The sequence below is a fragment of the Pyricularia oryzae genome, chromosome 4 (assembly GCF_000002495.2).
Source record: "Pyricularia oryzae 70-15 chromosome 4, whole genome shotgun sequence".
Classification (NCBI taxonomy): domain Eukaryota; kingdom Fungi; phylum Ascomycota; class Sordariomycetes; order Magnaporthales; family Pyriculariaceae; genus Pyricularia; species Pyricularia oryzae.
In genome coordinates this window covers 286,691-312,067 of record NC_017851.1, presented here as the reverse complement: position 1 = coordinate 312,067, position 25,377 = coordinate 286,691, and the positions used below count along the sequence as shown (strand labels likewise).

Here is a 25,377-nt window from a genome sequence, read left to right as displayed (position 1 = left end):
GCGCTAGCCAAAAGGGTATCTTTGGCTTCGAAGCTTTTTTGGACTTTTGCAAATAAAAGACGTGAAGTAGCGTTGGTTTTGTTGGATTGGGAAAGTTTTTGCAGTTGAAGTCGGATATCTCGGGTCGTTTTAGGGGTTTTCCAAATAAGTAAAGACGGGTCGTTAATTTTTTGGGCTGGGCTTTCCGGTGTTTTATCCCTTTGCAAACCGTTGTTTTTATCTTTTATAACGTTGGCGTTGCTATTTTCTAACAAAAAAGGGCTTAAAAGTGGTTTAACCAAGTTTACCGGCCATAACCCCGTTGTACGCCAACCAGATTGAATGGTTTTTGCTATAAATGCTTTTAATCTGGCCTTTCGATAACAAAGTAGGAAATTTCGTTTTCCAATAACTGTTGAACAGCAAAATTGGCTAACAAATCCAAGTTGACGTCGATAAGCTTCTTTTAACGGCCCAAAAACCGATAGATCCAATGGTTGAAGAACGTGTGACGAATGAGGGGGTAAATATAGGAGTTGAATATTATTTTGCAAGCAAAGAAGCATAAATTCGTCCGTTATATGTGATCCATGGCCATCCAAAACTAATAACCGCTTTTCAGGGGTTAAAGGTTGGGTATACGGAATAAACACCTTTTTTAACCATTCGATAGCCGTTTGGTTATTTGTCCACCCGTTTTCGGTTGCATGAAATTGCCAATTATCGAAAGGGCTTAAATCCGTGGGAAACCATTGTTGTTGTACGTTTTTTCCCTTAAATATAACGAGGGGAGGGAGGGCAACGCCCGTAGCCGATATACATTCGATTATAGTCGTCCAACCACGCGTTCCGGGCTCTTTTCGTTGCAACGGCCGGATCCCGTTAAGCCCTAATACTAGGCCATTAGATCCTTTGCCTTCCATTATACCGGTTTCGTCCATATTCCAACGGTTTTCCGGTTTAATAGCGTTAATAACCGGGTTCGTAATATAAAGCCACCAAGATTTAATTACCTCCGTAGTAGCGCCATTAACCCGGGCGTTATCTATTCGACGGGGCCTTTGGGTTTTAAGGATTGGATAACGAGCCAAAAAACGAGTTATCCAACGTTTTCCAAGGCCTTTTGTCTCTCCGGCGGCTTGAAGAATTCGTTCGGCAAAAAAGCGTAATTCTTGATGCGTTGGCGGAAGCCCTAAAGCTGTTTGGGTAAGTACCCAATCAGCCAAATGCTTTTCCTGTTCCGTGGAAAGCCTTTGAAAAGGGCTTTGTGCTTTTTTATAAGGTTGAGAACCTTTAAGTCGACTTTGAAGTGTAGACCTAGGTATTCCCCATTTTCGGGAGGTTTTTGCAATTGGATTGCCATTATTGACGTCGTTAATTGCAGATATAAGCTGTTTTTCAGTATATTGCTTCATTGGAAAATGGAGAATTAAAATCAGAAAAAAGTAAATCCAAAAGTGACAGATTCATCGAGATATTTATAATAGAAATTGGAGGATAAAAATAAAAGTGTTGTTATTTTTGGGTGCCGAACAGGGGGGGTGCCGAACAGGGGGTACGCAACGTTATGGATACGTAATACGCGTAGGGCCCGCTCGGCAGTCTCGCCGAAAAGGTCTAATTTCCCGTTTTGGGTCGACAAAGGAGTCCCAAGACTAGCGCCCACGGTACACGAGTTATACTTCGCTAGGCAATAATTACCTAGCATGACATAAGGCACATATTATCGACAGTGGGCGCGTGCGGCAGCTGTGCGCCCCAACTCGTCCGACAGTGGCTTCCGGAATTGGTCCCACGAGACCACGTGCGGGGAGTGGAAGTGCCTCGATAGGAAGGTGATGCTGACTCCGCGGTGCCTTTCTTGTATTTTGGGTTGTACTCTCAAGTGGGTTATTGGGACCCCCGCAATCCCGGGTGTGGATCAGATAGCAAGATCCGTTCCGCGAGATGAACGGATGGATCCATTCAGGTCCCAACTAGGCCTGATTGAGTTCTCGCTAGAACAAATTATGCATGTTGCACCCAGTACCGGTAAAGCCTTCCACCCATGGCGATAGCAGCACCGCAGAAAAATGAGGCGCAAGCAGCAATAGTGAGCGAGCGCCACGAATACAACGTAGCAACAAAGGTCTTGTTCGGGTATTGTTCGGGTCTATCCACTACCGGAGCGTCTTTCCTATTGCGCTTTCACATGCGAAAAGGCGCTTATCTGTACTACGTAGTAGGGCATGCAAGGGGAATCAATCAATCGTGTTCCTGAATTTGCGGTTGGATTTGGATTTGTAGCCGGCTACCCACCCACCCAAACAGCTCAAGATGTAAATACAAAATAGGTACCTATACACGGAATAAAATACTCGCAATCGATGGGTATCAGCCAGCAAAACTCACTGCTCAATACTGCAAAGGTGCCCAGGGCAGTCAAGTTAGGCCAGGAAAGCCAAAAGCCAAACCACCAAAGTCAACTTCCCCTGCCACGCCCCTTTCCTAATCGCAAATGACGGCGCAGTCTGAAAAGGACCACCAATATTTTGCATCGCCGGGGGAGGCGGTGGCCCTTCAGTCGCCGGCGGGCCCAATCCATTCCCACTATTGCTATTCGCCCCAGGAGCAGGAGGAGTCCTTGAGGGTGGTGATTCAGGCACAGGTCCAAGTCCCGGACCAGACGGTGGAGGTGGTGGAGGCCCAAGCATCGGTGCCGGAGGCCGAGGTGGTGGGGTTTGTTGTCTAGGGTCGCTTGTCATGACTGCGCAGTACCGGAGCCAGGCTGCGCATTGATCGCTTATCTCTGCCCTTTGCGTAATCACTTTCTCTTCTCGTCTCCTGCGCAGCTCTGCTTCCTCCTTGTTTTGGTATAGGTCTTTTTGTTGTCTGACCATGAGATACTCTCCCGCCAGAGATCCCATCAGTCTCAGGCTCCCTATCTGTGTCATGTCCAGAATCCAACCGTTTCCATCGCTGGTCCGTCTTGCCACGTGCACTGTCGTTCCACCCGAGTCACTCGCTTCTTGCGAAGCAAATTGGATGGTTGCTAGCATGTCATGCGCCGTATCGTTCACCTCGAAAATGTACGAATGTTTCTCCATCGGGATAAAAGATACAGATTCATGCCCCATCACGATAACTGGCGGAGAGACCGAAGCTCCTTCGCGTAACGTGACTAGTCGGGGACGTGGCGACTGAACATGGAGGCGTAATCTCGACAAAGACATTGATGTTTCTTGCATCTGTCACCGGAAAAAGGTAAGTATTGTTCAATCCTAGAAGAAGAAAATGAATGAACCCAAGTGACGGAATCGTGCGACCTACTCCTGCTGCGACGGCGCGAACCTCTGCGGCAGCTCCATGACTAAATTGCACAGCAGCTGCGGCTACCGTAAAACAGAGTCTACCCAGAAACTTCATGTTTCCTTCTTTGGGCGGGAGAATTGTCGCTTGCGCTGAAGATTCGAGCGCCTAAATGAGCTTGTAGCCAGCCGTCTCAAGGTATAAAGTTGGCGTGACCTTTATTTCTTATGCTTGGGAGCGTACGGTCGACTCGCGACCTTTTCCTCACCCATCAATTTCCATCTGAACTTTCAAGCAGGCCATGATTAAGCACAGCTGCCGTGACGACTTTGCTTGGCCAGGGCTATCTCGACAAAGCTGGGACACTTTCAACATGTAAAGGGTCAAGCCAATGCCCTGAGAGGCTGTCTTGAGTAAACCATATAACATCTGGGACGCTTCATGTTTCGACAGGAAACATGCACCGCCACGGGTCAAGTCTGGATTGCAAGACATTCACCCAGTATTGCTCCAATGTCAAAAAGAACCGTTTTCCCACCATGATGGGCACATGGCATAGAGGGAGCCCATAAAGATCTCGTGTGAATGGTTAATCGTAGCCGTTGGCAATCGACAGCCACGGCCCTAGCGAATTGCTTGACCTCATCCCGTAGCTTGCATAGACCACGTCCTCGGCACGGGCGGAGCCGAGTAAATTGGTCTCCACTACCGTTGCCCCAATATAACAAGCAAAGTATAACGTTGATGGCACATTGGACGAGCCTACCAAGCCTACCTATCGCACGATGCGTTATTTCTTGTCCAATGACAAGACGTTGGCGCCCCTAGACCAAAGCTCTTTGGCGCCATAGGGCAACAAGATACGCGGTAGGTTGTGGCTGCCCAGTAAGCGCAAAGCGGGGGAGCTGCAGACATGCTTACAGCACATGGTATGTAGTCAGTCGGATGAATGGGCATGACATGTGCTATTTCTGTGGTTCACCCGAGACTTAGATACCTGTAAAGCTTGGCCGAGCGACAACCTCTACAGCAATACATCTCCTGTTGAGAAATGCTTCTTGCATATGGCGGCCATCTGTAATAATCGCCATCGTTGGATGCGCCCCGTCCAAGACAAGATTGTCTGCCTAGCTTGCCTACCTACCCACGGCCGCGTTCTGGTAGTACCAACCACGGCGCTGTCACTTGCAGTCTAGTGATGACTTGTCCTCTGGCGTCAAGCGTCCTTTTGCACAGATCGTAGATTAATGTGGCGTCATGCGCGATCAATCAGTTGTCGCACATTCAACAGCTATTCTTCTTTCACTACTCCAGCCTCAACGTTGTCATATCTTGCCAAACAACGCCTCCTTGGTATCATATTGATACTTGAGCTCCATGTGGAAGTAGTTGGCGGTGTCTCCGCGCGCAATTTCCCACGCCGAGTCGAGTGCCTTCAGTACTTCCTCAGGTAACGGTCCCTTCTCGAGATGGTTCAGGTTATCCTCAAGCTGGGCACCACTTGAAACACCGATGATCACGCCATCTCGTCCGCCGTTGGTGACCTGAAGTGCGGAATGGTGTACGGTCCAACGCAATGCCGTCTCTATCATGCTCAGGCCGTGCTTCTCAACCGCAGCCTCTATCGTTTGGAGGGCTTTGAATGTGGTCTCCTTGAAGTACCTGTTGCGGTACATCTTACCCATACTGGTAGTCGAGTCGCTGAATCGACCCTCAGCAGGTACCATATCCTGGGTCTTGATCTTGCCGCTGAAAAGACCGCCGGCAATGGGATTGTACACCACCAGGTCAAGTCCGTATCGGCGACATGCAGGAATCAGTTCTGCCTCGATAGACCGTGTGATGACATTGTACATGGCCTGGTAAACAGTTGGTCGCACCCAGTTGTTTTGCACGCATGTCATGACGATCTCGGCAACCTCGTATGCAGCAAAGTTGGAAATGCCAAAGTTGACGAATTTGCCGGCCTTGTGTAGGTCGTTGATGGCGCGGAGTGTCTCGGCAAAGGGTGTACCTCGGTCGGCGGCATGAAGATAGAGGAGCTGGAAGATGTAAGTTCTGTCAGCCACTAAGATCATAGCATACATGACTGTTTTGTTGCATCATAGTATGGAACTGGAGTGTATAAGGAACAAAAGGCAGATAAAGCTTACATCGACGCAGTCAGTGCCCAGCTCTTTCAAACTGAGGTCCACCGACTCCTTGACTTTATCAGGAGCATTCATGCCATATTCTGACGGGTATTGAACCTTGGTCGCCAAAGTAAGGCCGCGTTGCTTCCAGCCAACCTCACGAGTGAATGCCTCCTGCTTGCCACCAATGTACATGCGGGCAGTGTCCACCTCGTTGTATCCGCGCTTCTGGAGGATGTCGAGGACCTTGCCGAACTCGTCCACGGATGTAATGCGGGCACCTGTAGCCTCGTCCGGGCCAAAGGTCATCAGGCCAAGGATGACCCTGTTGGTGGGGTTCTGTGCGATGAGAGGCATGGTGGCCAACCGTGTCGGTCGAGGTGTTCGCAAGAGGCTACGATGTTATTGTTTAGGTAGGTACGGTAGCTAGCTGTTCGCCGTTGTGACAAAAGGTCAGACTCAGATTCGCGCCGTTTATCTCGGTGAGTCCATGGGATAAATATACAGGACTTGTGACACTTACAATTCCAAATATCTATCTCCTAAGCAGCCGGCGTCACTGTGGGGTTGAAGGTCCCCGAAAGTCAAAAAGGGCTCGGACGCGGGGTTACCTTTTAAGGTACTCGACTTAGGCTCGTGTTCGTAGACGTCATTTTGTGAGGACGGCGTTGGGGCCGACGAAACAAAAAAATCTCGGGTAGATGCCCGATGGTGACCGAGTCCACAGCCAATTGATTGAGCCAATTGCGGCTTGAATACCTACCAAGGTATTCAGAAACATCTCACAAGTCAACGGGTGGGAGAAGACGACCGGCGTCGGGTCTTTTGCGGGGTTGGCGTTTGGGATGCGATGGGTCAGGTCCCTCCTTGTAGGTACCTACGTACAGTCACGTGAAAATACGTCTCAATTTCGCGCGATCATGGATTTCCATGCGGTGCCTTAGCTTGCTTATCACTCTGGGTTGGCGCACGGCATGGTGGGGAAATCCCGCGTGCCTCAGGCGATCGACCGCACGAGCTTGAAAATCCGGTAAAGGTAAATTGGAAACGCGGTCTACACCTTCTCCATCGCGTCAGACACGCTTCCTTCGCGTCAAACCTCTCTTTCTTCCCCCATTTCCCAATTTGACCCTTGCACTCGCTCCACCAGACCAGACCAGACCGCGCGCAATCGACAAGAGCGCCGTCGGCCCAGCAATTGAAGAAAATCCAAAAATTGACTCGGTTGCTATCGACCGATCGGTCGCCTCGTCGCAATCCGGTGCGACCACCACCAACAGCCTTGCTAAACCTGGAGCTGGAGCTTTGATCCCTTCTTTAGTCCCATTTTGCCAATTAAGCTGTTCATCGCCTTCCATTAAACCATCAAATACCTTTTACGAGTACCCTAGTGCATGAACTGTATACAGCGACCCTATTCCACCAAAGCAGCAAACCCAGATTACTTGCATTGCTTTCCCCCAGTCGTTCGATCATCACCATCACTGGCGACCTCCATTGCCCCCCGAGCGTCATCCTCGTGCGAAACCAGACATCATCGTGTCTCCCGCCGGCTACCCCGATCCTTTCCGGCTCCGGCCACCGCCAGGCCAGACCATGGTCAAGGCAGCAGCAGCAGCAGCCAGTGCCCCGACTGGGCCTGGCATCTACAGTGCGACCTACAGCGGGGTGCGTTACCATCTTCCCTATTTGTATTTGCGCACGCTGGCACACGGGAGGCTTTCTGGTCTATCATGTGGGCCGCCGCTTTCTTCCCTACCTGCATGATTGCGATGCCTTTGCGCCGTCAATCCCATCTATCACTCGTCCCGCCATGGCGCAATACGCTCACCTCTTTTCCCTTGCTGCTCCCTTGTCGGCTTGTGATCTGGGTCTCGCATCTGCTTCTTTCTACATATTCCCGAATTCCTGCAAGAGACATACCCTCCAAGGTTGTGAGAAAACCTTTGTCTAACAGTCACACAATCCAATAGATACCTGTCTATGAGTACCAGTTCGGAGTAGATCTCAAAGAGCATGTAATGCGCCGACGTGTCGACGACTGGATCAACGCAACACATATCCTCAAGGCCGCCGGCTTTGACAAACCCGCAAGAACTCGCATTTTGGAACGCGAGGTACAAAAGGATCAGCATGAGAAGGTTCAGGGCGGATATGGAAAGTACCAAGGTGTGTACTTTCATCTGCGGCCGGCGACTCGGCTACCGACTGCCGCCTGAGGATCGTCTCACAAACCGGATTACTGACCCTCATAATTTGAAACCCTCTCAGGCACATGGATTCCTCTGGAAGCAGGTGAGGCTTTGGCCCACCGAAACAACATCTTCGACAGGTTACGGCCCATCTTCGAGTTTTCTCCGGGGCCTGATAGCCCGCCCCCGGCTCCACGACACACGAGCAAACCCAAGCAACCAAAGAAGCCAGCCGTGCCTAGATTCAACAACAAAGCCCGCGCAGTAGCCAAGCAGGCACCACCACCACCACTGCACTACCAGCCCTCTCTACACCCTCAAGATGCATACGAGAACGGAGAGATGTTGGTTGACGAGGACGACACACCAGATAACCTGACTGTTGCTTCAGCTTCTTACATGGCTGAAGACGACCGCCCGGACCTGTCGCACTTCTCAACCGGACACAGGAAACGCAAGCGCGAAGAGCCCACCGAGAGTATGATCGAGCAGCAGCATAGAATCTACGGTGACGAGTTATTAGACTATTTCCTGCTGTCTAGGAACCAGCCGACGCCAGCCATGCGTCCTGAGCCTCCCGTCAACTTCAGGCCAAACTTCCCCATAGACGCGGACCAGCATACAGCCCTCCATTGGGCCGCCTCGATGGGCGATGTCGACATTATCAAACAGCTTTTTCAGTTCAATGCTCAGCCAGATTCGAGGAACGTGAGGGGTGAGACGCCGCTCATGAGGGCGGTCACGTTCACCAACTGCTACGATAAGCAAACCTTCCCCGTCGTGCTCAAGGAGCTCTTCCACACAATCAACATCCGCGACCTGTCAGGTTGTACCGCCATTCATCATGCGGCCATTCTCAAGGGCGGTCGCGTCCACAGTCCAACGTGTTCACGGTATTATCTGGACAACATCCTCAATAGGTTGCAGGAGACCCAACACGACCCCAACTTTGTTCAGCAGCTCCTCGACGCCCAGGACAATGATGGCAACACAGCTGTTCATCTTGCGGCGCAGCGCGGTTCGAGCAAATGCATTCGTGCCCTCCTGGGCCGTGGTGCCAGCACTGACATTACAAACAACGAGGGCATGATTGCTGCAGATTTGATCAAGGAGCTCAATGCCAGCAAGAAGCTGCGCTCTGTGCCACAAAGATCATCCTCTCCATTTGCACCTGAATCGGCTAGAAGACAGGTTTCCTTTCGCGATGCGTTGGCTGGTGATGTCGGCGCGATGACCATTGGCGCGGCCAACAGCCACAGCAACAAAATGACAGCCAGCCTCAAGTCAGAGGCCGCCCTCACCGTGCAGAACCGAATTACACCTTTGGTCTTTGAGAAGTTCCACGATCTTGCCAGGTCATACGAAGACGAGTTCACGATCAAAGACGAAGCCGAGCGCGAGGCGACACGAATATTGTCGAACGCACAAGCTGAGCACACCTCTTTAACAAACAAGCTTGCGGAGCTGGGGTCGCAGCTGTTGCCGCCAGAGCAAGCTTTTGGTATTGACGGTGAACTCGAGACAGCCACCGGAAAGGTCAAGGCAGTTGTTTGCACACTGAACCGTCTTCATGTCGAAGGCCTAGTTGAGCGGGAGCTGGACGCAAGCATGAACGGTGATTCCAACGGGAACACCAACAGCATCGAGGAGAGGCTCGCTTTGGCCAACGAGCTTCGCTATCTTTTAGGCGAGCAGCAAATGGCGGAGACGGAGTACATTGAGGCACTCAGCATGGTCGGCACGGGCGAGAAGATCGACCAATACCGGCGACTCCTTAGGAACTGTTTAGGCCCCTTGGCGGAGAACCTCGACGACAACCTGGAGGAGCTTGTTGCTATCATGGAAGAAGAGGTGTCGGATGGCATGGTAAATAGTACCGCCGACGGCCCATCATCAGTAACAAACGGCCTGGTGGGTGGCGAGACGATGGACCTTGCGCCACCAACATCGGCTCTGTAGAGCACGGCCGGAACATTAGCTTTGTGCCGCACGCCTCCGCTACAATTGCCTCATGCCGGCGACTGCCCAACCCGTGTTGACCATGCGTCTTTTGGTTCACCGCTTTGGAGGTCATCGTCTCCTCCTGCCTGGGTCGATCTGTCACCAGGATTCTCGCCAGTGTCCTCTCGGGGGTCGCCCATAACTTCACCACCGTCGCAGCATGTAGACAAATATGGCATGTATAGTTGCGCCCCATGACCTTGATAGCTGGGTTTTTTGCCTCGGGACTAGAATCCTCACTATTTGCAGTCATGGTTCGGTCTTGTACTGTACGATGACTTATTTCCTTTCATTTGTGGTTTTTTCTCCCTTTCCTGCTACTTAATACGATTCTACACGGGTGTCATGAGGCGTTCAGGTGGCCGATTTCAGGGGACAACAAGTCGCTAGTTCACTTTGTAGAAGTATAGTATAAATACCTTCAGCGAACCACGGTACGCTTTTCTACCAACCAGATCCCATGCTCTAGCTTTTGCAACCACTCGCAGTCTTGTTTACTTTCCGCCCGTGTGATACAAAAGTCCAGTCCGAGTTCTCCCGTATTTGGCTGCAGTGCGAGACTCGGGAGTGGCAGACATGGAATTAGTTGTGGCATGCATGCCATGCCTCTCTTGACCGTGCCCCAAGAATGTAGTCAGCGGCTCAGACAACTTGATGACAATGCGATCGATCTGGTGGATTGAATTTGGTAGTAATCCGATCATCCTGCGGCTTTGGGCCTTGGTACCAGGCGAACTCGCAAGTCAGTCAGGAGGGCCAAGCAAAATATCCCTCCAAAATGGTTACGATGGATGCAAGGTTGCAGCCAAACAAATCAAAGAATGTATACGGCCAGCTACCCGTTGGTAACTTGCTTGGGATGTTTATCCTCGTTTCAGCCATCCTCATCCTGAGAACAGGATTGAAATGGATGGAAGAAGTTATAACTACCGATTAGTATACCTACCTTAACTCGAGAGGATTACTAAGATATCTACGTGTTAGATAGGTAACCAGTCCGAGTCTGACCCGGAAAGCTGACTGGAAGAGCCGCAACGGGTAAGCTCAAACACGGTAGTCATCGTCACGTTGCACCGAAAGGCGACGGTAGTTTATTTGCTTTTCTTTTTTTTTCCCTAAGAAAAAGCTCACAGGGAGGTTTCCCCCCTCGTAAGTCCTCCAGTCAAAAGCGCTGCTAGGATTGCGGGTTCGAATCCTTCCGATCGAAGATTCCGACGAGGCAAGCAGTGGGATCTGTTCCGACAAGTAAGCGTGCGGCAAAGATGGTCAAGTAATATTTCGCCATAGTCCTTTTTTGCACATAGGCTGCCTCCCTATCTGGTGTCCCCGTATTTTGACCTGTGAGGATAGTGGGATTTTCGATTACAAATGGAAGAACTACGCTGTTCGAATTGCCGAGTTGGGAAGAGAAGCAAAGGGTGTAACAAGCGCGAATGGCGCGATAGAAAACAAAAGAGGAATGCTACAGTGGAGTAGAAAAAAAGAAGAAAAAACAAAAGACCTATCATAAACTTTGGTTTGCTCTTGTCGCAAAAAAATTCCGGCAAAGCTACCAAAAGGCCGATAAAGAAACACTATGATGCAGAAGCCGCCAAGCGGTGGGCGGTTAATGTCTTTGTTCGGCGACACAACGGCTCGAGCTGTCGCGTAATTTCGACAACTGCATCCGCCGATTGCTTACTGTATGTACTGCGAGACGGGGTTCTTGGCGAAAGTTAACCATGGCCGAAAGAAGAGAAGTGATCTACAGAGTGCACACCATCTGCACACCATATGCATAGCATACCTTATCTAGAATAGCTGTAGGTATAACACAGACAGGTGATGGAAACGAAATTCGCAGCAAGCTCGCAAGATATGCAACAGCCATAAAGATTGGTTCCTTTGGGTCCTGGTGATAATCTGCGCATATGCATTGATACCTTATGCACGAGGATACTTTGTGTATTGCCGCTTTCGTTCGTGCCAAAATACGGACTGGCATCGGTGCCTGATTTGCTAGAAAGAAGAAAAAAAAAAGACCCCAACGTAACCCCACTCGAATGTGTAGTTACTCGGTTGTCTGGTTGCAGGTGCCGGCTGCCGCTTTCTTGACTGTAGGGATTATGAATGGCTCGCGGATCTTGTAGGGCTGAGGGGCTGAAAGAGCAAAAAGAGCCGGCTGGGCGATATGGTTGGCCAGCAGCGGCCGTCGTCCCTTACCTAAAAGCCGAGGTGAGGAATTTGGAGGGGCAAAGGTGCCAAAGCTGAAAAAAAAGAACGCAAAAAAAAAAAAAAAAAAAAAAAAAAGAGTCAACAACACCGAGCTCGAATCGCAACGAGAAAGAAACACGTCAAGGGACACATCAGCAGTGGCAAATTGGTGAGGCGCTCGTAAACATGCCATCCACGGTCAATTGGTCATTCAACGAGAGGAACTCCGTATTCTAGGAACAGGATCCACGTCTTTTATTTCATTTCGCAATCGCAATCGTAATCGCGATCTTGTTTTGTTATTAAAAGGTAAAAGGACGGTCTGACAAGCGGGTAGCTTGTAGGTCATCCCAGTCAGATGTAGCCACGATTCTGGTTTGCAACATCGTCTAGCTGTGTTTTGTGCACTAGGTATAGCTTTATGTACTTGGTCCCGTAAGCGCCATTCTTGCAAAACTCGACTCCAATCAATGTCGGGACCGACAGTTTGTGCGAAAGATCGCCATCACCAAATGTTTTCTTTTCTTTTTGATTCGCCCGCGCCGTTTGCTTCTTCCTACTTCATGCATGGAAATGGTTTGATGGGTATAGATTTGGCGGTGAAGAGCAACAATTTTGGGTTCGCCAGCTACATAATTACTCCTTACCTTACCTAGGCAGGTAGCCCGCAAGTCAGCCATACAGCGGGTTTTACCATAATCGAGATGCGCACATGTCATTTATGTTTGGCAACTGGATAACAATCAGCAAGAGAGCGGAGCGGGGCGCGGACCCAGCAGGAGCTGTAGTCATCTGACTTGGCTTTTCTGTACAATCCGATCAGAGCAATGAGGATGAGAACGAGATTATTGCAGTACTTGATAACGTTTTCTCGGTCTTTTTCTTCCTGTTCCCCCCTAGACTAGTTCTAGTTCTAGTGCCAAAAGCCAATTGTTCGCGCAAGGTAAAAATTGCAACAGTGGAACCAAACTAAATCCTATCTAGGCAGCCTGTCCTGTCCTGTCAGACAGACTTTGGCGGAATGGATACTGCGAAATTGGTGACTTGCTACCTAATATGATTGCCTAGCCGAGTACCGACTGTACCAAAGTTAGGTTCGAAGTGTACATGCAGTAATTATTACAATAATCGAATTAATTTTCCATGACAGCCTTGGAAGGCTAGGAACCCAGCGACCCGATATTCCGCTCTTTTGGTTTGGGGTTGGTGGTTGGTTCCTTGTCATCACTCGCGTGGTGATCCGTCGCTTCACCGAGCGCAACCAAACAAACCCCACATGGGTCGTCCCCTGGTGCATCATTTCTTGCATAATGTTGACAAGAACGATGCAGCCATGGTAATTGGATCGGAAGTCTTTCAGTCCATGTCTTATTTTCATTCTCACATCTTGTTCCCCTTCCACTGCTGCCGTCTTTTCTCGATTTTTCTTATCCCTGGTCCCCATCTCCGTTCGTGTGTCTTGGTCGTGCCTCGCAGATTAAGTGGATGAGCGCTGCTCACATCCTGGTGGCCCGTAACTGGACTTGGACTGGATCACTGTCAGCTTAGTTCCAATGGCGTCGGGCCCCTCGTCATCACAGGAAGGTCACGTTTGCAAAATTCCTGCCCATGTCAGGGTTGTATTTGTTGGCTTGCAATCTAGACTAACACTTTTTTTTTCCATCCCTTTGTTCACTAACCGGGCTAAGCCAAGCCAGAACGACCAGCCCTACCATCTCTTGGCGCGCCTGGCTGTGCGTAAGTTGAGAGAGGCGGCCAACTAATTACTGCGTCCATAAGTTAGACGAAGGTTGCTTTCGTTAGCAAGGGTACCTGACCATGAAGTATTTATTTGAAGACGTGCATCTGCTCGCTCTTGACTTCTGTCCCATTTACATGGCCTTGTCGACTGCTGCAGTCGTCATTTTCATTCTCTTCCCCTCTTCACCTGCACTGTCTCCCCCACAAGACCCAAGGCTTCCTACCAAAACTAGGCACCTACCCAGGCAGTGGGGTAACCGTACCTGCGCCTCAACATTGCACCGCTGACTTGGTACACCCATTACCAACCAAAACCCATCAATCGACGTACCACACACACGACGCCAAACCGAGTTTCCACCGCATTTCTTATGCGCGCGCTTGTTGCCTTTATTTGGTAGTGCTTGCTTAGTGGTGGTGGTGGGACTCGTGCCTGGTACGGTACTAATACTCTGCATATCTTTGCCCCTTATGTACGCACAGTCGGCAAAATGTCTGTTAGCGAGGTACTGATTGATACTGCCACACATCCATCATTCCAGCAATCGCATCTCGATTTAGAAACAACGCCTCTAGGAATTTGCCCACCCTTGGCATTTTAAGGTTTATTTCTTGGGTCCTTTTGTTTTGTTTTTTTTTTCGTTTTTTTTATTCAACTTTTTTTTTCGGCCTGGTTTCCACAAAACCCAAATGCTGTTCTAGTACGGCATCAATCTCAGCTTGTCATTTAGGGGAACGCTTGGCTTGTGGTGCTTACCCGGTTGCGTTGGAGGCCCCTTCCTAAGCCATTGGGTCCACCGCTTGCGAGGCGATTACGGGCAAATTGAACTCGAGACAAACTGAAAAACTTGTTGGTCGGAGATGTCGCCCTTCTTGCAGGCTGCGGAACCGCTCTCGCTCCCTCTCAGAACCCGAGGTACGAAGTTTACAAGCGAGAGCAGCCTCAGTCTCACGTCGCCCCCTGACAACACGAATGTGGAAGCTGCTACAAGTGCGGGTCATGCTGGATTTCGGCGTCTCATTCAGCACGCTGTCCATTCCAATATATATACGCCTGCTCTCCTTGCAGCGGTAGCGGCAGCAGCAGCAGTGACGGCGGCCATCGTCTTACTGCGTATTGCCAAGAATAGAAGCAGGTCCCTCGTCTGGTCTTACACCCCGATAAAGAACCGGGCAGAGGTCACAAGCAAAAGCAGTCAAGCTGCAAGCGTCAGCGGGCAAGAACTAGAACTATACCCGGAGGTCGAGCGTCCGTCGAAGAATTATACGCAAAACGACTTAGCGGCGTGTGCTACTTTTGCTGCTGGCAGTAGCGGCAGTAGCTGTGCGTCAAACGGTGCCAGAAGCCCATTACCGGCTGCGGATCCGACGTGGCTTCTGTCCGGCCAAGCGCAGGGTGCCGACGACTACACACACAACCAAGTACCCATATCCCCCTCTCTCACACACACACCCATACCCATACCCACACACACACCTTTCACCTTGTCCGGCTGGCCCAAGCCTGAGCTGCAGCTGCGCCGCCAGGATCGTCCCTGGCTACCCCAGTCCGAGTCCCGCAAGCAGCAGCGGCAGCAGAACGGCATGCCTCGCCGGGATGAACTTCAGAGACCCCAGCGCCAATCACGTGGAGTCAGCATTACGCCCAACCAGGATAGTGACGCTGGTTGTCTCGCGCCGCCTGTGAACCCGTCAGACGACCTTTTACGCCAGCAAACTTCCCCCAGTGCTTCCGATGCAGATAATGCCTCGGAAAGGGACTCGATTTGGCTTCCTCCCCGGTCATCGCCGCCCTTGTCGGCTTCATTATTTTGGACAGATGGGGTTTCAGGAAGAAGAACCATGGACGGCGGTGACACGAGCTGGCCGGAAGCCTCGGTTTCTCCCTCACATCCCAGGCATGATGCAGAACCCGGAGGCACAAGTACCTCCCTCAATGCCTCAGCCAGCTCGGCATTGACAGCACGAACCAGGGCTCCTACCGACTCCAACAACCCAACTCCTCGCCAGATTCCCAGCCGACCATTTGCGGCTCCACCCTTGCTATCTTTGGACACGACTGATGCTCCGGTAGTGTTTTCTTTTGAGCATCGACGAAAAGCTTATGCAGCATCCGTACCGCCGGAGCTGGACAGTGGCGGTAGTGGCATTGATCGGCTGGCATTGATCTACCAAGGCGATTCGCCCTTCAACGTGACTACCGAGTCTGAAAGCCCCTTTGGGTCAGAGCTCAGCTCGGCCGCATCAAGTTCATTATCCCGCGCATCTTCGGCAACCTCACCCGGAACGATATCAGCCGCATTCAAGAGGTCGTCCTCTTTGATGCCTGGTAATCCCGGTAGCTCGCAGCACAAGATGGATGCATTTTCGAGGGATCCAACCCACACAAAACCGACGCCGATCCCCGTGAAAAGGGGTGGACACAAGATGTGGTTTGCACATGAGTCGACAGTCACAACAGAATACGACTACCACGACGTCCGCCCAGACGGCCCATCGTCATTTCCCCCGACTTCACCTCTCCTTCCGCCACCGCCGCCCGGCTCCGACAACTACGACTACGCGCTTGACCTGCTGTCCCCCGTGTATCAAGATAGCCATATGGATGATGACGCAGAGGATCATGGCAACTACGAGATTACGCATCATCATGAAGACATGTCACAGCAAGATGACGTACCAATATGGATGAGGCATACACGTTCCTTTGGTGGTGGTGTCTGCCTTGCCTGCCTTGCAAATGGCGGCGGGTTTTATGGCGAGAATGTTCCTTTGGAGGAGCGCAGGCCGCGATGATTGTACGTGCGCCCTAGCTGTACCGGAATCCAAACCATAAGCCATTGGACCGGGCGCATCAGTGTCGCTACAAGACGCAGCTCATGGTGGGAGCCACGCCATATGCCAAGACCTTGATTTACACAGCCGGTTGCCGTGTATGTTAATTAGGTTTCATATATATTTTTCTTTTTACGTTCTTCACCATTTCACCTTCTGCTTTGTTCTGTTACCCTTTCCTAGTCATCTAAATGAGGCTTGTACATTATAACGGCCAACGAGACCACGACTTTCCTATTACCAAAACTTTCCTATTAGCCACTGCATTACATAGTAACCCCCCAGCTGCCACATATTAGTTACTGCTTTGTTACATATAAAACCATAGATCCTTGGGTCTTTCTCTTGACCAGCCATCATCTGCTCTCCTATGGTAACTCTGAGCATTTAATCACCATGGAACCCATGCCCTCCTTTCTGCCCCAGCCCCGATGTGCGTCACGCACTTGATCAAGGCTCCACGTGGTCTTTATGGGCACAGTTATCTTGCCCGTGCGACACAAGTCCATGACGGCCTCGAGGTCTGGACGGAAGTCCTTGTGGTCGCGATCGATATAATAAAAGACGGTGCGACGATTGTCTCCGATAAAGCGCTTGATGTTTTTGGCCACTAGCTTGACGATTTGCGGCACCTGTGTGGGAAGCAGTGTCTTGCGCAGGGCAACTGCCTCGTTATCCCCCGCCTCCTTTTCAGAGGACGAAGGCAGCAGGTGCTGGTTCCCCCCGTACCCGACCAGCACCGAGGGGCGGGTGGTGGCAAGGATCGAGTACGACTCCTCCCAGCTCTGGAATCCCAAGGGGTCGAAGACGGCGTCGACACCCCCCTGTGTCTGCACGGCGTCGATCCAGTCTTTGTTGGTATAGACGAATAGGGTGACGCCAAGCCCTGCGAGGGTCGCATGATTGCGCTCAGATGCGGTGCCAAAGACGGTGGCGCCGCGCAGTAAGCACAGGGTTGCGAGGGCGTAGCCGACGGCGCCGCTGAGGCCGTGCACAAAGACACTCTGGCCGGGGCGGACGCGGGCGGCGTGCTCGACCATGCCGTACGCCGTGTTCCAGTCCAGGGTCAGGGCGGTGGCGACGGTTGGTTCGATGCCCTCGGGGACGCGGATGAGGTATTTCTCTTGGATGTTGATGCGTTCGGCTTCCGAGTCGTAGACTGTCAGGGCCGTGACCAGCGTTCCCTGCTCCCAATCCGTGTTGGGGCGGCCGCAGGCGCGAGGCCCGGCAGAGACGACGCGGCCGACCATGCAGTAGCCGGGGGTAAGAGGGGCGGAGCGCTGCATGGGATAGAGGCCACGAGCCATGGCGACGTCTGCGCCCGAGAAGCCCGAATAAAGAACCTGCACCTGGACATGGGAGGCCGGTGGGGGTGGCAAAATAGCCGTGACGATGGCCAGGGACTCGGACGGGTCGGGGCTAAACTTTGTAACAATGACCTTGCGGATGGTAACAGGTTCTGGAGTTGATGGCGACGACATTTTCAAGATTTGATGTTTGCGGTGCGAGATGGTAAATGCCTTGGATAATTCGACGTGTGATAACTCGAGAAAAAAAAACATGTTCGAGTAAACAGCAAGACTTTGCATCAATTTATACATTTTCGGAAAGTGTTGTACGCAAACACAAGCCCCTGAGAACATCTTGTTTAAATGTGCTATTCTTGCGCAGGGCTGAGCTCTACGCTGTTTGCAATAATCTCGAGAGCGCCTTGGATAGACTCTTGCAGCCGACCGTAGAATTGTCCCAGAACTAGACAATCATGACCCACGACGCGCAATCATTTGGTGGCTAGTATGCATCAAAGTCACCTAAAATTTAGAGCTAGCTTCTCGATGGTATGCACACACAGGCAACAACAGGTCAAGTTGGCCCGGTGCAGGTGCTTATCGGGACAAAGGTGGTTGAGTGGCCTTGCTCCTCTTGTAGCCGGCGGCCAGACAGGTTTTGACCCAATTCCCAGGGTTTGAGGGACCATCGGCGCAAATATTATGCCGGAGCTAGCGAAGGGGGTTTAGGCGAGCCCAACTGATAGGTTCGAGCCACATGCGGGGCGGGGTATCCATAGCCCGTTGAAGGCCGCTAGGACCGGTCGCGCGCGCATTTGGGACACCACTTGGCTAGGTAGGTAGGGGTTTGCAAGAGGATGCAAACCTCACATGGCTGGCAAGAGTCACAAAAAGGCAGTCTCCCCGTCAGGTGAGTCAACAAAAATAGTCTTCTTTCCTGGGATTCTCACAATGTGCCTCTTTTATCTCCCATACACGGCGGTGCATGAAAGAGGTGTCCACGTCGCCGCCGCACAAAGGCCGTATACAAGCCACCTGCAGTATAGACGGCCACGACACTGATAACGATGGGCCATTGGAATTGGTCCGGTCGGGAAAAGACAATTGTGGACGCATACGAGAGCAGTTCGAATAGGTTTTGGAACGATGCCTCGACGGTGGAGAAGGTCCCGCGATATTCCGATTCGACCTCCTGCAAAGCCATGTTAGCATTGTAAAAAGTGCCATGCGCTTGGCGACCAACTTACATCTTGTATGATATTCTGAGCGCACAAATCATAGCCCCAGAGTCCGATGCGACTGAGGGCAACGGCGACGACGATTCCCGTCGCAGAGGCTATGCTGTTGGTGCCCTTACCAGAAGCATCTGCGAAAAACCATGCAACACCCGCAGCGAGCCAGGCCATCTGCCAGCACAGACTCCAGATGCCTCCCCTGACGATGCCAATCCGCTTCATCAGGCGGGGCGCAATCCATGTGGCGCTCAACTCAAACACGGTGCTGACGGTGCGAGCGACTCCGACGTGCAACGAGCTGTAGCCGACCGAGACCAGGTAAGTGATCATCTGGCCCGAAAAGGAAAGCACAGTCAAGTACAGCAGCGCAAGTGAAAAGGACGGCAGGAATGCTGCATGGTGGAAGTAAAAGGGGAACGACTCGATAGGGAGGACACGATACGCCATGGATTTCACCCAGGACAAGGCAGCAGCGGACCTGGTAGAGGCCGGCGCCCCCGAATGCGCTGGCGCATTGCCAGCCTCTCGTTGAACAGCAAGAGCCGGCACATGCTTGTAGACCTGCGGTAAATGGCGGTTACCTAGGTAGTTAGCATGGTATAATCAAGTAGTTGTTGATTGGCGGGTCAAGTCGAAAAGAAAAATAAAGTTTCACCTGGGCGATGCAGATATATTCCACCGCCACCGACAGGATGTTCATGGCCAGGGTAGTCCAGATGGCCAGAAGAGTCGATGCAGCGGCAACTGCTGAAATTATTAGTGGTCCCACCAGCTTGCAGAAGAGATCGATCCTCCGTATCCTTGCGTTCAAAACTGCCCACCGCAACAATAACCACCGAGTCAGTACAAACGTGATTCTTCCCAACTTGTTTTTTTTTTTTTCTTGTTTTGTGCTCGGCGGGACCAACTAACCCCGGCGTGTTAATTCATTTCCCTCGGTGATGATGACAACCCAATCCCTCTCGACCGACACAAGATTCATGACGGCACACAGCTTCTCGACGCAAGCCAGCACCACAGCCAGGGCAAAGAGGCCATCCCCAAGACCGGGGGAGTCCATCCAGTGGCCATGACCCCGCAATTCCAGAGCCCAGAACAGCCCGCAGCTCACAACAACGGCCAGACGCTGACCGACGATAGAGACGCGCACCACGGCCAGGCGGTCGCCGCGGTCAATCCAAGACCCAATCGACTGACCGAAGACAATGGCGGCGCCACTCCGAGCCAGGGCGTAGACAGACATGGGCAGCAGCGTGTCATGGAAAACCGATGCTAGGAAGAGCACAGCAGCGAACTCAAAAAGTCGCGAGTTCCATGTGGAGAGGAAATGCGACACGTAGAGCCGTAGCTCGAGCGATCGAGGAACCGCGTCGCGATATCGGGTAGGTGGCGGATCCAGATCAATCACCTCGGCCGTCATGGCAGGCTCGATTGCCATGGGTTGGGTGTCTCTAGAGCTCATGATGCGGAAGAGCGAACAGCCCAAACAAAGACTTTGCAGCTATTGATTCGTGAACGTTCGCGACGCCAAGAACGAAATGCCGTCCGGTGGTGAACATGCACTTGCCAAAACCCCCGTAGAGTCTCCACCAAAACAGTCGCCAACAGCCACTCACATGGTTTGAAATCTTGCAACGGCACTTTCCTTCTATTCAGAATTACACGTATAATTATCTGCGCATTCCTTATTAGTCGACGTTAATCTTGTACCACCTGGTGCCCCGAAAAAAAGGCCAGCGAAACTGCCTGAGGCAGCGAAACATGCAATGTGCCCACTGGTGTCGCATGTTACCGGTACAGAGGATAGAGTTGACTTTTCCCGGTGTCACGAGCATCCCTGGTAGCGTCGCGTTGATCGCGCGTCTCCGGGTTTCCTTTGCCACGCCTTCTGCAGTAAACACTCTCGGGACCCCGCTCGTCGTCGACTTTGTAAAGCCACAACCCGCCCGCCTCGGATTTCAGGCAACAGTATTCGGCGTGCAAAAAGTACAGCTGCAGCGCGCAAGTCTCCCTGCTCTTCTCCTATAGAACGCACGACATTTGTCACAACCTTATTTGAAAGCTCAATAGGACAAAAACCCCTCCCCGCGGGCACTCAACATAAAGTCACAAGACCCCTATTTAGCGCAAGGGTCGACGTTGCCGGAATGTAACCAACCCTGTCTTTCCGTCCGGTCTTGATGCAGCAAAGACACCGCCGGGTTCTATCATAGTACTAAACTGCCAAAGTACAAAATTCTATTATACTTTGCAACCCTGCCTGAGCTTATGATGCGGAGTGCGGAGGACGACGGAATGTTACTACGTAGTATTGCACTGATGAATTTACGCGGAAATCGCCAGTCATGCCGAAATTGCGGCAAAACTTTGCTGAAGCATAAGGTACCTACCTAGGTAGCTACCTACCTAGGTTCTTGCAAACCCGTAGAATTACAAGTAGTCTCAAGCGACTGCCGTGTAAGATGCCGTTTCCTATCTTTTAGATCCACATCGGATACTGGGTAAGTATTAAACACAATCGTTGCCTGCCCTCCGACCGACTGTTTCATGGACGCCACTCTTTTACCAATACGCCCGCCTTCATTATTTCCAACCAACACAAGTTGTAAAACGCCTCTACCATGGAAGATGTTCAGGAACTCCTACGCAGCAAGCTCCAATTCGGGTTGCTAATTGGGGCTTTGGTAGTCGGCGGTTTGACTTTGTGGCCATGGATTGCAGACGATCGCGCCTTGCGAAAGTTTCCATTAGTAGACCAAGAGTTCGGCTCGCGATCGAAGCGCCGAAATCGGTTTGTGCAGGATTCAATCGGTATATATGAAAAGGGCTACAAGATGGTATGCGCAGACGACCTTTTTGTGCAGTTGTTGAGGATGTGATGTAATTGCATTCTTATACATTTGCTGGCAGTTTACTAACTATAATACAAAGTACCGAGACGTTATATTCCGCATTACAGAATCAGCCGGTATGTAATATGTTTCCCAGTTGCACACATTTGTTACGATGCACCCCGGCGAAGGAATTGCTAACCTGACTCTATTGTCTTTAGGGGAAGTAATTGTGCTCCCCATCAAATATTTGGAGGAGTTGCGAAAAATCCCCGATGATATCATCAGAGCCACAGAAGCCACAGAGGATGTAAGCAAAAAAAAAGAAAAAGAAAACGGATAAAGTCGACATTTGCAGCTTTTAGAGGACAAGAAGAGTTAACGAAGCAACGTAGGTCATCCAAACCAAGTACTTGCATACCACCCCTGAGGATCCACTCCTGAACCATATCCTCAGGGCCGACCTCACGCACAAATTATCACAGCTCAACGAAAGGCTATGCGAAGAGGCAGCCAGGACGGTGCCCGAATTTCTGGGAAAAAACCGCGAGTGGACCGCCATCAAGGTCAACGCCACCCTACTTCAAATAGTCGCGATTGTTTCAGGCAACGCTTTCGTAGGGCCCGATTACAACCGCGACGAAGGATTCCTACGCACGACCATCAACTTTAGTGTTGACCTGTTCGGCACTGCATATCAGCTCAGGGCATGGCCGTGGTTTTTGCGCTTTATCGGCCAGTATCGGCTCCCGGGAGTCAAAGCTGTAAAGGAGCACAAGAGGCGCGCGAAGGAGTTCCTCGAACCGATTATCAAGGAGCGTAGAGCCCGCCTGGCTGCGCAAGAAGGGTACCAGGAGGCCGACGACATGCTCCAATGGATGATTGCAAAGGCGGACAAGTTCAACGTGGTCAGCGATGCCGACCTGGCTGATCTGCAGCTAACGTTGAGTATGACAGCCATCCATACGACGACCATGATGACCACTTGGGTGTAAGTATCCTTTTTTTGGGGTTTTTTTTTCTGCCGACGTTGGAAAGTTAAGTTTGCATTTTGGCAACTGACATAATTTTCCAGCCTTTACGATCTTATGTACTTCTGCCCCGAGGTTATTGAGGACCTCAGAACAGAAATCAAGACCGTCCTCGCCCGCCACGACGGCGCCCTCAACACACAGGCAATGTCCGAGATGATGCTCCTCGACTCGGTCATGCGTGAAACGCTGCGCTACAATCCCGTCAATGTCAGGGCCTTCCAGCGATACGTTCGCAAGACGGTCAAGTTATCCGACGGTACGGTGCTGCCAAAGGGCAGCCACATCGGGACCCCGATGCACAACGTTCACTTCGACCCGGACCTGCACCCGGATCCGCTGGTCTACAACCCGTACCGCTTTTACGACATCCGCACGGGCAAGGTCCCGGACCCGCTGGGGTACAGCGATCCAAAGCAGCACCAGTTCGTCAGCCTTAACAAGGAGATCAACACCTTTGGTTACGGTCGCCACGCGTGTCCCGGCAGGTTTTTCGCTTCCAACGAGATGAAGCTTTTGCTTGCGCGTATTCTGCTCGACTACGATATCAAAATGCCCGAAGGTCAAACAACGCGGTATCAGAATGTTGTTTCGTCTGGGGCTGTTATGCCTGATCCGACCAGGGACCTAATGTTCAAGTATATTGGAAAGTAATTGGCTTTCTGTCGGAATAGCTACCCGACTTGCTTGTGTATGCATCTCTTATGTCATAGTAGTTACGTGGTGCTAGTTCGTCTATCTAGACCATCAATCGAGTCGTTTTGTTTACAGCACTTTATCAATGTTAGTAGAGATCTCATTGCGGTTTGACTGGGATGGACAATTCACTGGGTAAAACAGCAAAAGAGCCATATGGATTTCAGTGTGGTTGTAAACCAAGGTCCAAGGCAGGTGAATCTTCCCATCACCAAGCACAATTACAGCCGAGTACTGCATCGAAGAAGACGTCCCGGCTATGAGGACAGCCAAGGCTCTTTCAAAATTTTCCTGGCATTTTCGACTTTGACAGAATGTTTGCTCCATACGACAGAACCAAACTCCTTAGGCATTGAATCTTTACTGTACTTTCCCGATGGAGTGACAACCCCAAAGTGATTGCCTTCTATTATGGCTCCCAGACACAGGTCATTCAAATTGCAGCACCTATAGCTTCTGCTTAATCCTATATTTGCTCATTGCTCCGTGGACCCCGAGGTCCCCAAGAAGTTTATAGAAGTTTCTCTAATCTCATCAGATCAAGTACAAATCCCGAGATCTTTCCTTTGTTATAACCAACGACATCAAGGTTGGCCTATTGCTATTCAACCTTTTTGGTAACATCGATATAATAAGGCAAAGGAACACCGGACTTTTCCACCACGTTGCATTTGTCATCAAGCTTCACTCTGACCTTGAAAGACTTGCTGTTAAATTTGGCGATGCCTGGAGCAGTAATATCGGTTTTACGGTATGTCCCAAACTCTTCGCCCAAGCTCGCCAAAATCATTTTAACTTGACAAGTTGTCGCCAGTGTCGGAGTAGCCAAAATAGCGGCTATGGCGATAGTGAATATATTTGCAGTTTTCATGGCGATTAGGATTTGGCGCAGTTGATTTATTTAGGCTTGAGGACTTGATTTGTAGGCAGGTAGGTAGGTAGGCAAGTGGGTAAGGTAAGTTTGCAAAAAAGGGACCAACCTATAGTACAACTGGAACAATTTGCTTTTAAATGGCAGAATATAAAGGAAACATTGGATAGGCTCTTTTCAAAAGTTTGAAGACAGTTCAGGGCTCACCAATAAATACTACATTCCAGCATAGGAGGTTGGATGGACGGCAATGTCGAAACATCTATCGCCTTTATAGTAAGGAATGCAAGTTGGACCCGGGGAATCCCCGACTTGCGGGATTGTAAATCTCTCCAGGTTCAGCACCTCTGCTGTAAGGAAGACGGAAAATTCAAGTTATTTTTAACATCCTATAGTGGTATAGGCATAAGTCCATCTCCCTGTACAGTGTTTGGGCTTTGCCGACTTTGATAATAGTTTTGAACAAAAAGATAATTTGGGTATTTGATGGTTCCTGCGAATGGACTATAGTTGAGTTAAAAAAGGCCCATGCATATGTACACGGCGACAAGGGGTAGTTTTTTTCGCCTTGTATCGTGGTAGTAATATCATGATAACGGGCGAGTGTTTCCATTTTTAGTCTTACAAGACTCGGGATTAACAATGATAAGGCAAGCCTACCAGGACAACCCATGCAGGTGACAATGCTCTGTTAAAATACTGTCGCCTGACTTCTCTTTCAATTTGCAAGCTGCGTCCCAGTCTCCTATGACCTTGTGGAGTTACTAGAGTTCTTGTGTGGAAAGAGCATTCACACGAATCACACAAGTTTTCTTCTGCAGGCCCTGCACATCTCGTCCTTGGCTCCGCGGTTTGCTCTCGAAGAAAAAAATTGGAATGGTTCAGAGTCGACAGCGCTCAACAATCTCGTGGTATGAAAACCCTCTCCAGAGGCTCGAGATGTTACAAATCTGTGTGGAGAATGATAAGTCGCTTGTTGATGCCCACGCGTTTGACCGGCTAGATACGCGTGAGCATCTTGACAGAAAAGAAAACAAAAACATCGTCTCACTAGGTAGGCCATG

General features: G+C 50.8%; 7 protein-coding genes across 7 annotated transcripts; 3 read left to right on the top strand and 4 right to left on the bottom strand.

The window, feature by feature from the left end:
• Positions 1-2,405: 2,405 nt before the first annotated feature.
• On the bottom strand, positions 2,406-3,384 carry MGG_17018 (uncharacterized protein; the record flags this gene model as incomplete). The annotated part of the gene is made up of 2 exons (XM_003715922.1): positions 2,406-3,206; positions 3,289-3,384. The coding sequence occupies 2 exons, from the start codon at positions 3,382-3,384 to the stop codon at positions 2,406-2,408; spliced, it is 897 nt and encodes a 298-aa protein (XP_003715970.1).
• A 1,208-nt stretch (positions 3,385-4,592) lies between these two features.
• MGG_08464 (aflatoxin B1 aldehyde reductase member 2) lies at positions 4,593-5,756 on the bottom strand (the record flags this gene model as incomplete). The annotated part of the gene is made up of 2 exons (XM_003715921.1): positions 4,593-5,309; positions 5,421-5,756. 2 exons carry the CDS (start codon positions 5,754-5,756, stop codon positions 4,593-4,595), a joined length of 1,053 nt encoding a protein of 350 aa, XP_003715969.1.
• Positions 5,757-6,386: 630 nt separating this feature from the next.
• Positions 6,387-10,069, top strand: MGG_08463 (transcription factor MBP1). Its single transcript, XM_003715920.1, has 3 exons — positions 6,387-7,067; positions 7,373-7,568; positions 7,671-10,069. The coding sequence occupies exons 1-3, from the start codon at positions 6,996-6,998 to the stop codon at positions 9,548-9,550; spliced, it is 2,148 nt and encodes a 715-aa protein (XP_003715968.1). The 5' UTR covers positions 6,387-6,995; the 3' UTR covers positions 9,551-10,069.
• Positions 10,070-14,386: 4,317 nt separating this feature from the next.
• MGG_08462 (uncharacterized protein) lies at positions 14,387-16,321 on the top strand (the record flags this gene model as incomplete). The annotated part of the gene is made up of 2 exons (XM_003715919.1): positions 14,387-14,516; positions 14,595-16,321. The coding sequence occupies 2 exons, from the start codon at positions 14,387-14,389 to the stop codon at positions 16,319-16,321; spliced, it is 1,857 nt and encodes a 618-aa protein (XP_003715967.1).
• A 224-nt stretch (positions 16,322-16,545) lies between these two features.
• Positions 16,546-17,841, bottom strand: MGG_08461 (uncharacterized protein; the record flags this gene model as incomplete). Its single annotated transcript, XM_003715918.1, has 1 exon — positions 16,546-17,841. One exon carries the CDS (start codon positions 17,839-17,841, stop codon positions 16,729-16,731), a length of 1,113 nt encoding a protein of 370 aa, XP_003715966.1. The 3' UTR covers positions 16,546-16,728.
• Positions 17,842-18,595: 754 nt separating this feature from the next.
• Positions 18,596-20,346, bottom strand: MGG_15349 (uncharacterized protein; the record flags this gene model as incomplete). The annotated part of the gene is made up of 4 exons (XM_003715917.1): positions 18,596-18,841; positions 18,897-19,445; positions 19,540-19,697; positions 19,797-20,346. 4 exons carry the CDS (start codon positions 20,344-20,346, stop codon positions 18,596-18,598), a joined length of 1,503 nt encoding a protein of 500 aa, XP_003715965.1.
• A 1,159-nt stretch (positions 20,347-21,505) lies between these two features.
• MGG_08459 (uncharacterized protein) lies at positions 21,506-23,415 on the top strand (the record flags this gene model as incomplete). The annotated part of the gene is made up of 5 exons (XM_003715916.1): positions 21,506-21,721; positions 21,816-21,852; positions 21,937-22,025; positions 22,111-22,706; positions 22,791-23,415. 5 exons carry the CDS (start codon positions 21,506-21,508, stop codon positions 23,398-23,400), a joined length of 1,548 nt encoding a protein of 515 aa, XP_003715964.1. The 3' UTR covers positions 23,401-23,415.
• Between the last annotated feature and the right edge of the window lie 1,962 nt (positions 23,416-25,377).

Bases quoted from the DNA above. Each gene is read 5' to 3' on its own strand.
- MGG_08463 (XM_003715920.1), top strand. From the start codon at position 6,996: ATGGTCAAGGCAGCAGCAGCAGCAGCCAGTGCCCCGACTGGGCCTGGC. The intron at 7,068-7,372 runs GTGCGTTACCAT...ACAATCCAATAG, and splicing joins ACAGTGCGACCTACAGCGGG to ATACCTGTCTATGAGTACCA. The intron at 7,569-7,670 runs GTGTGTACTTTC...AAACCCTCTCAG, and splicing joins CGGATATGGAAAGTACCAAG to GCACATGGATTCCTCTGGAA.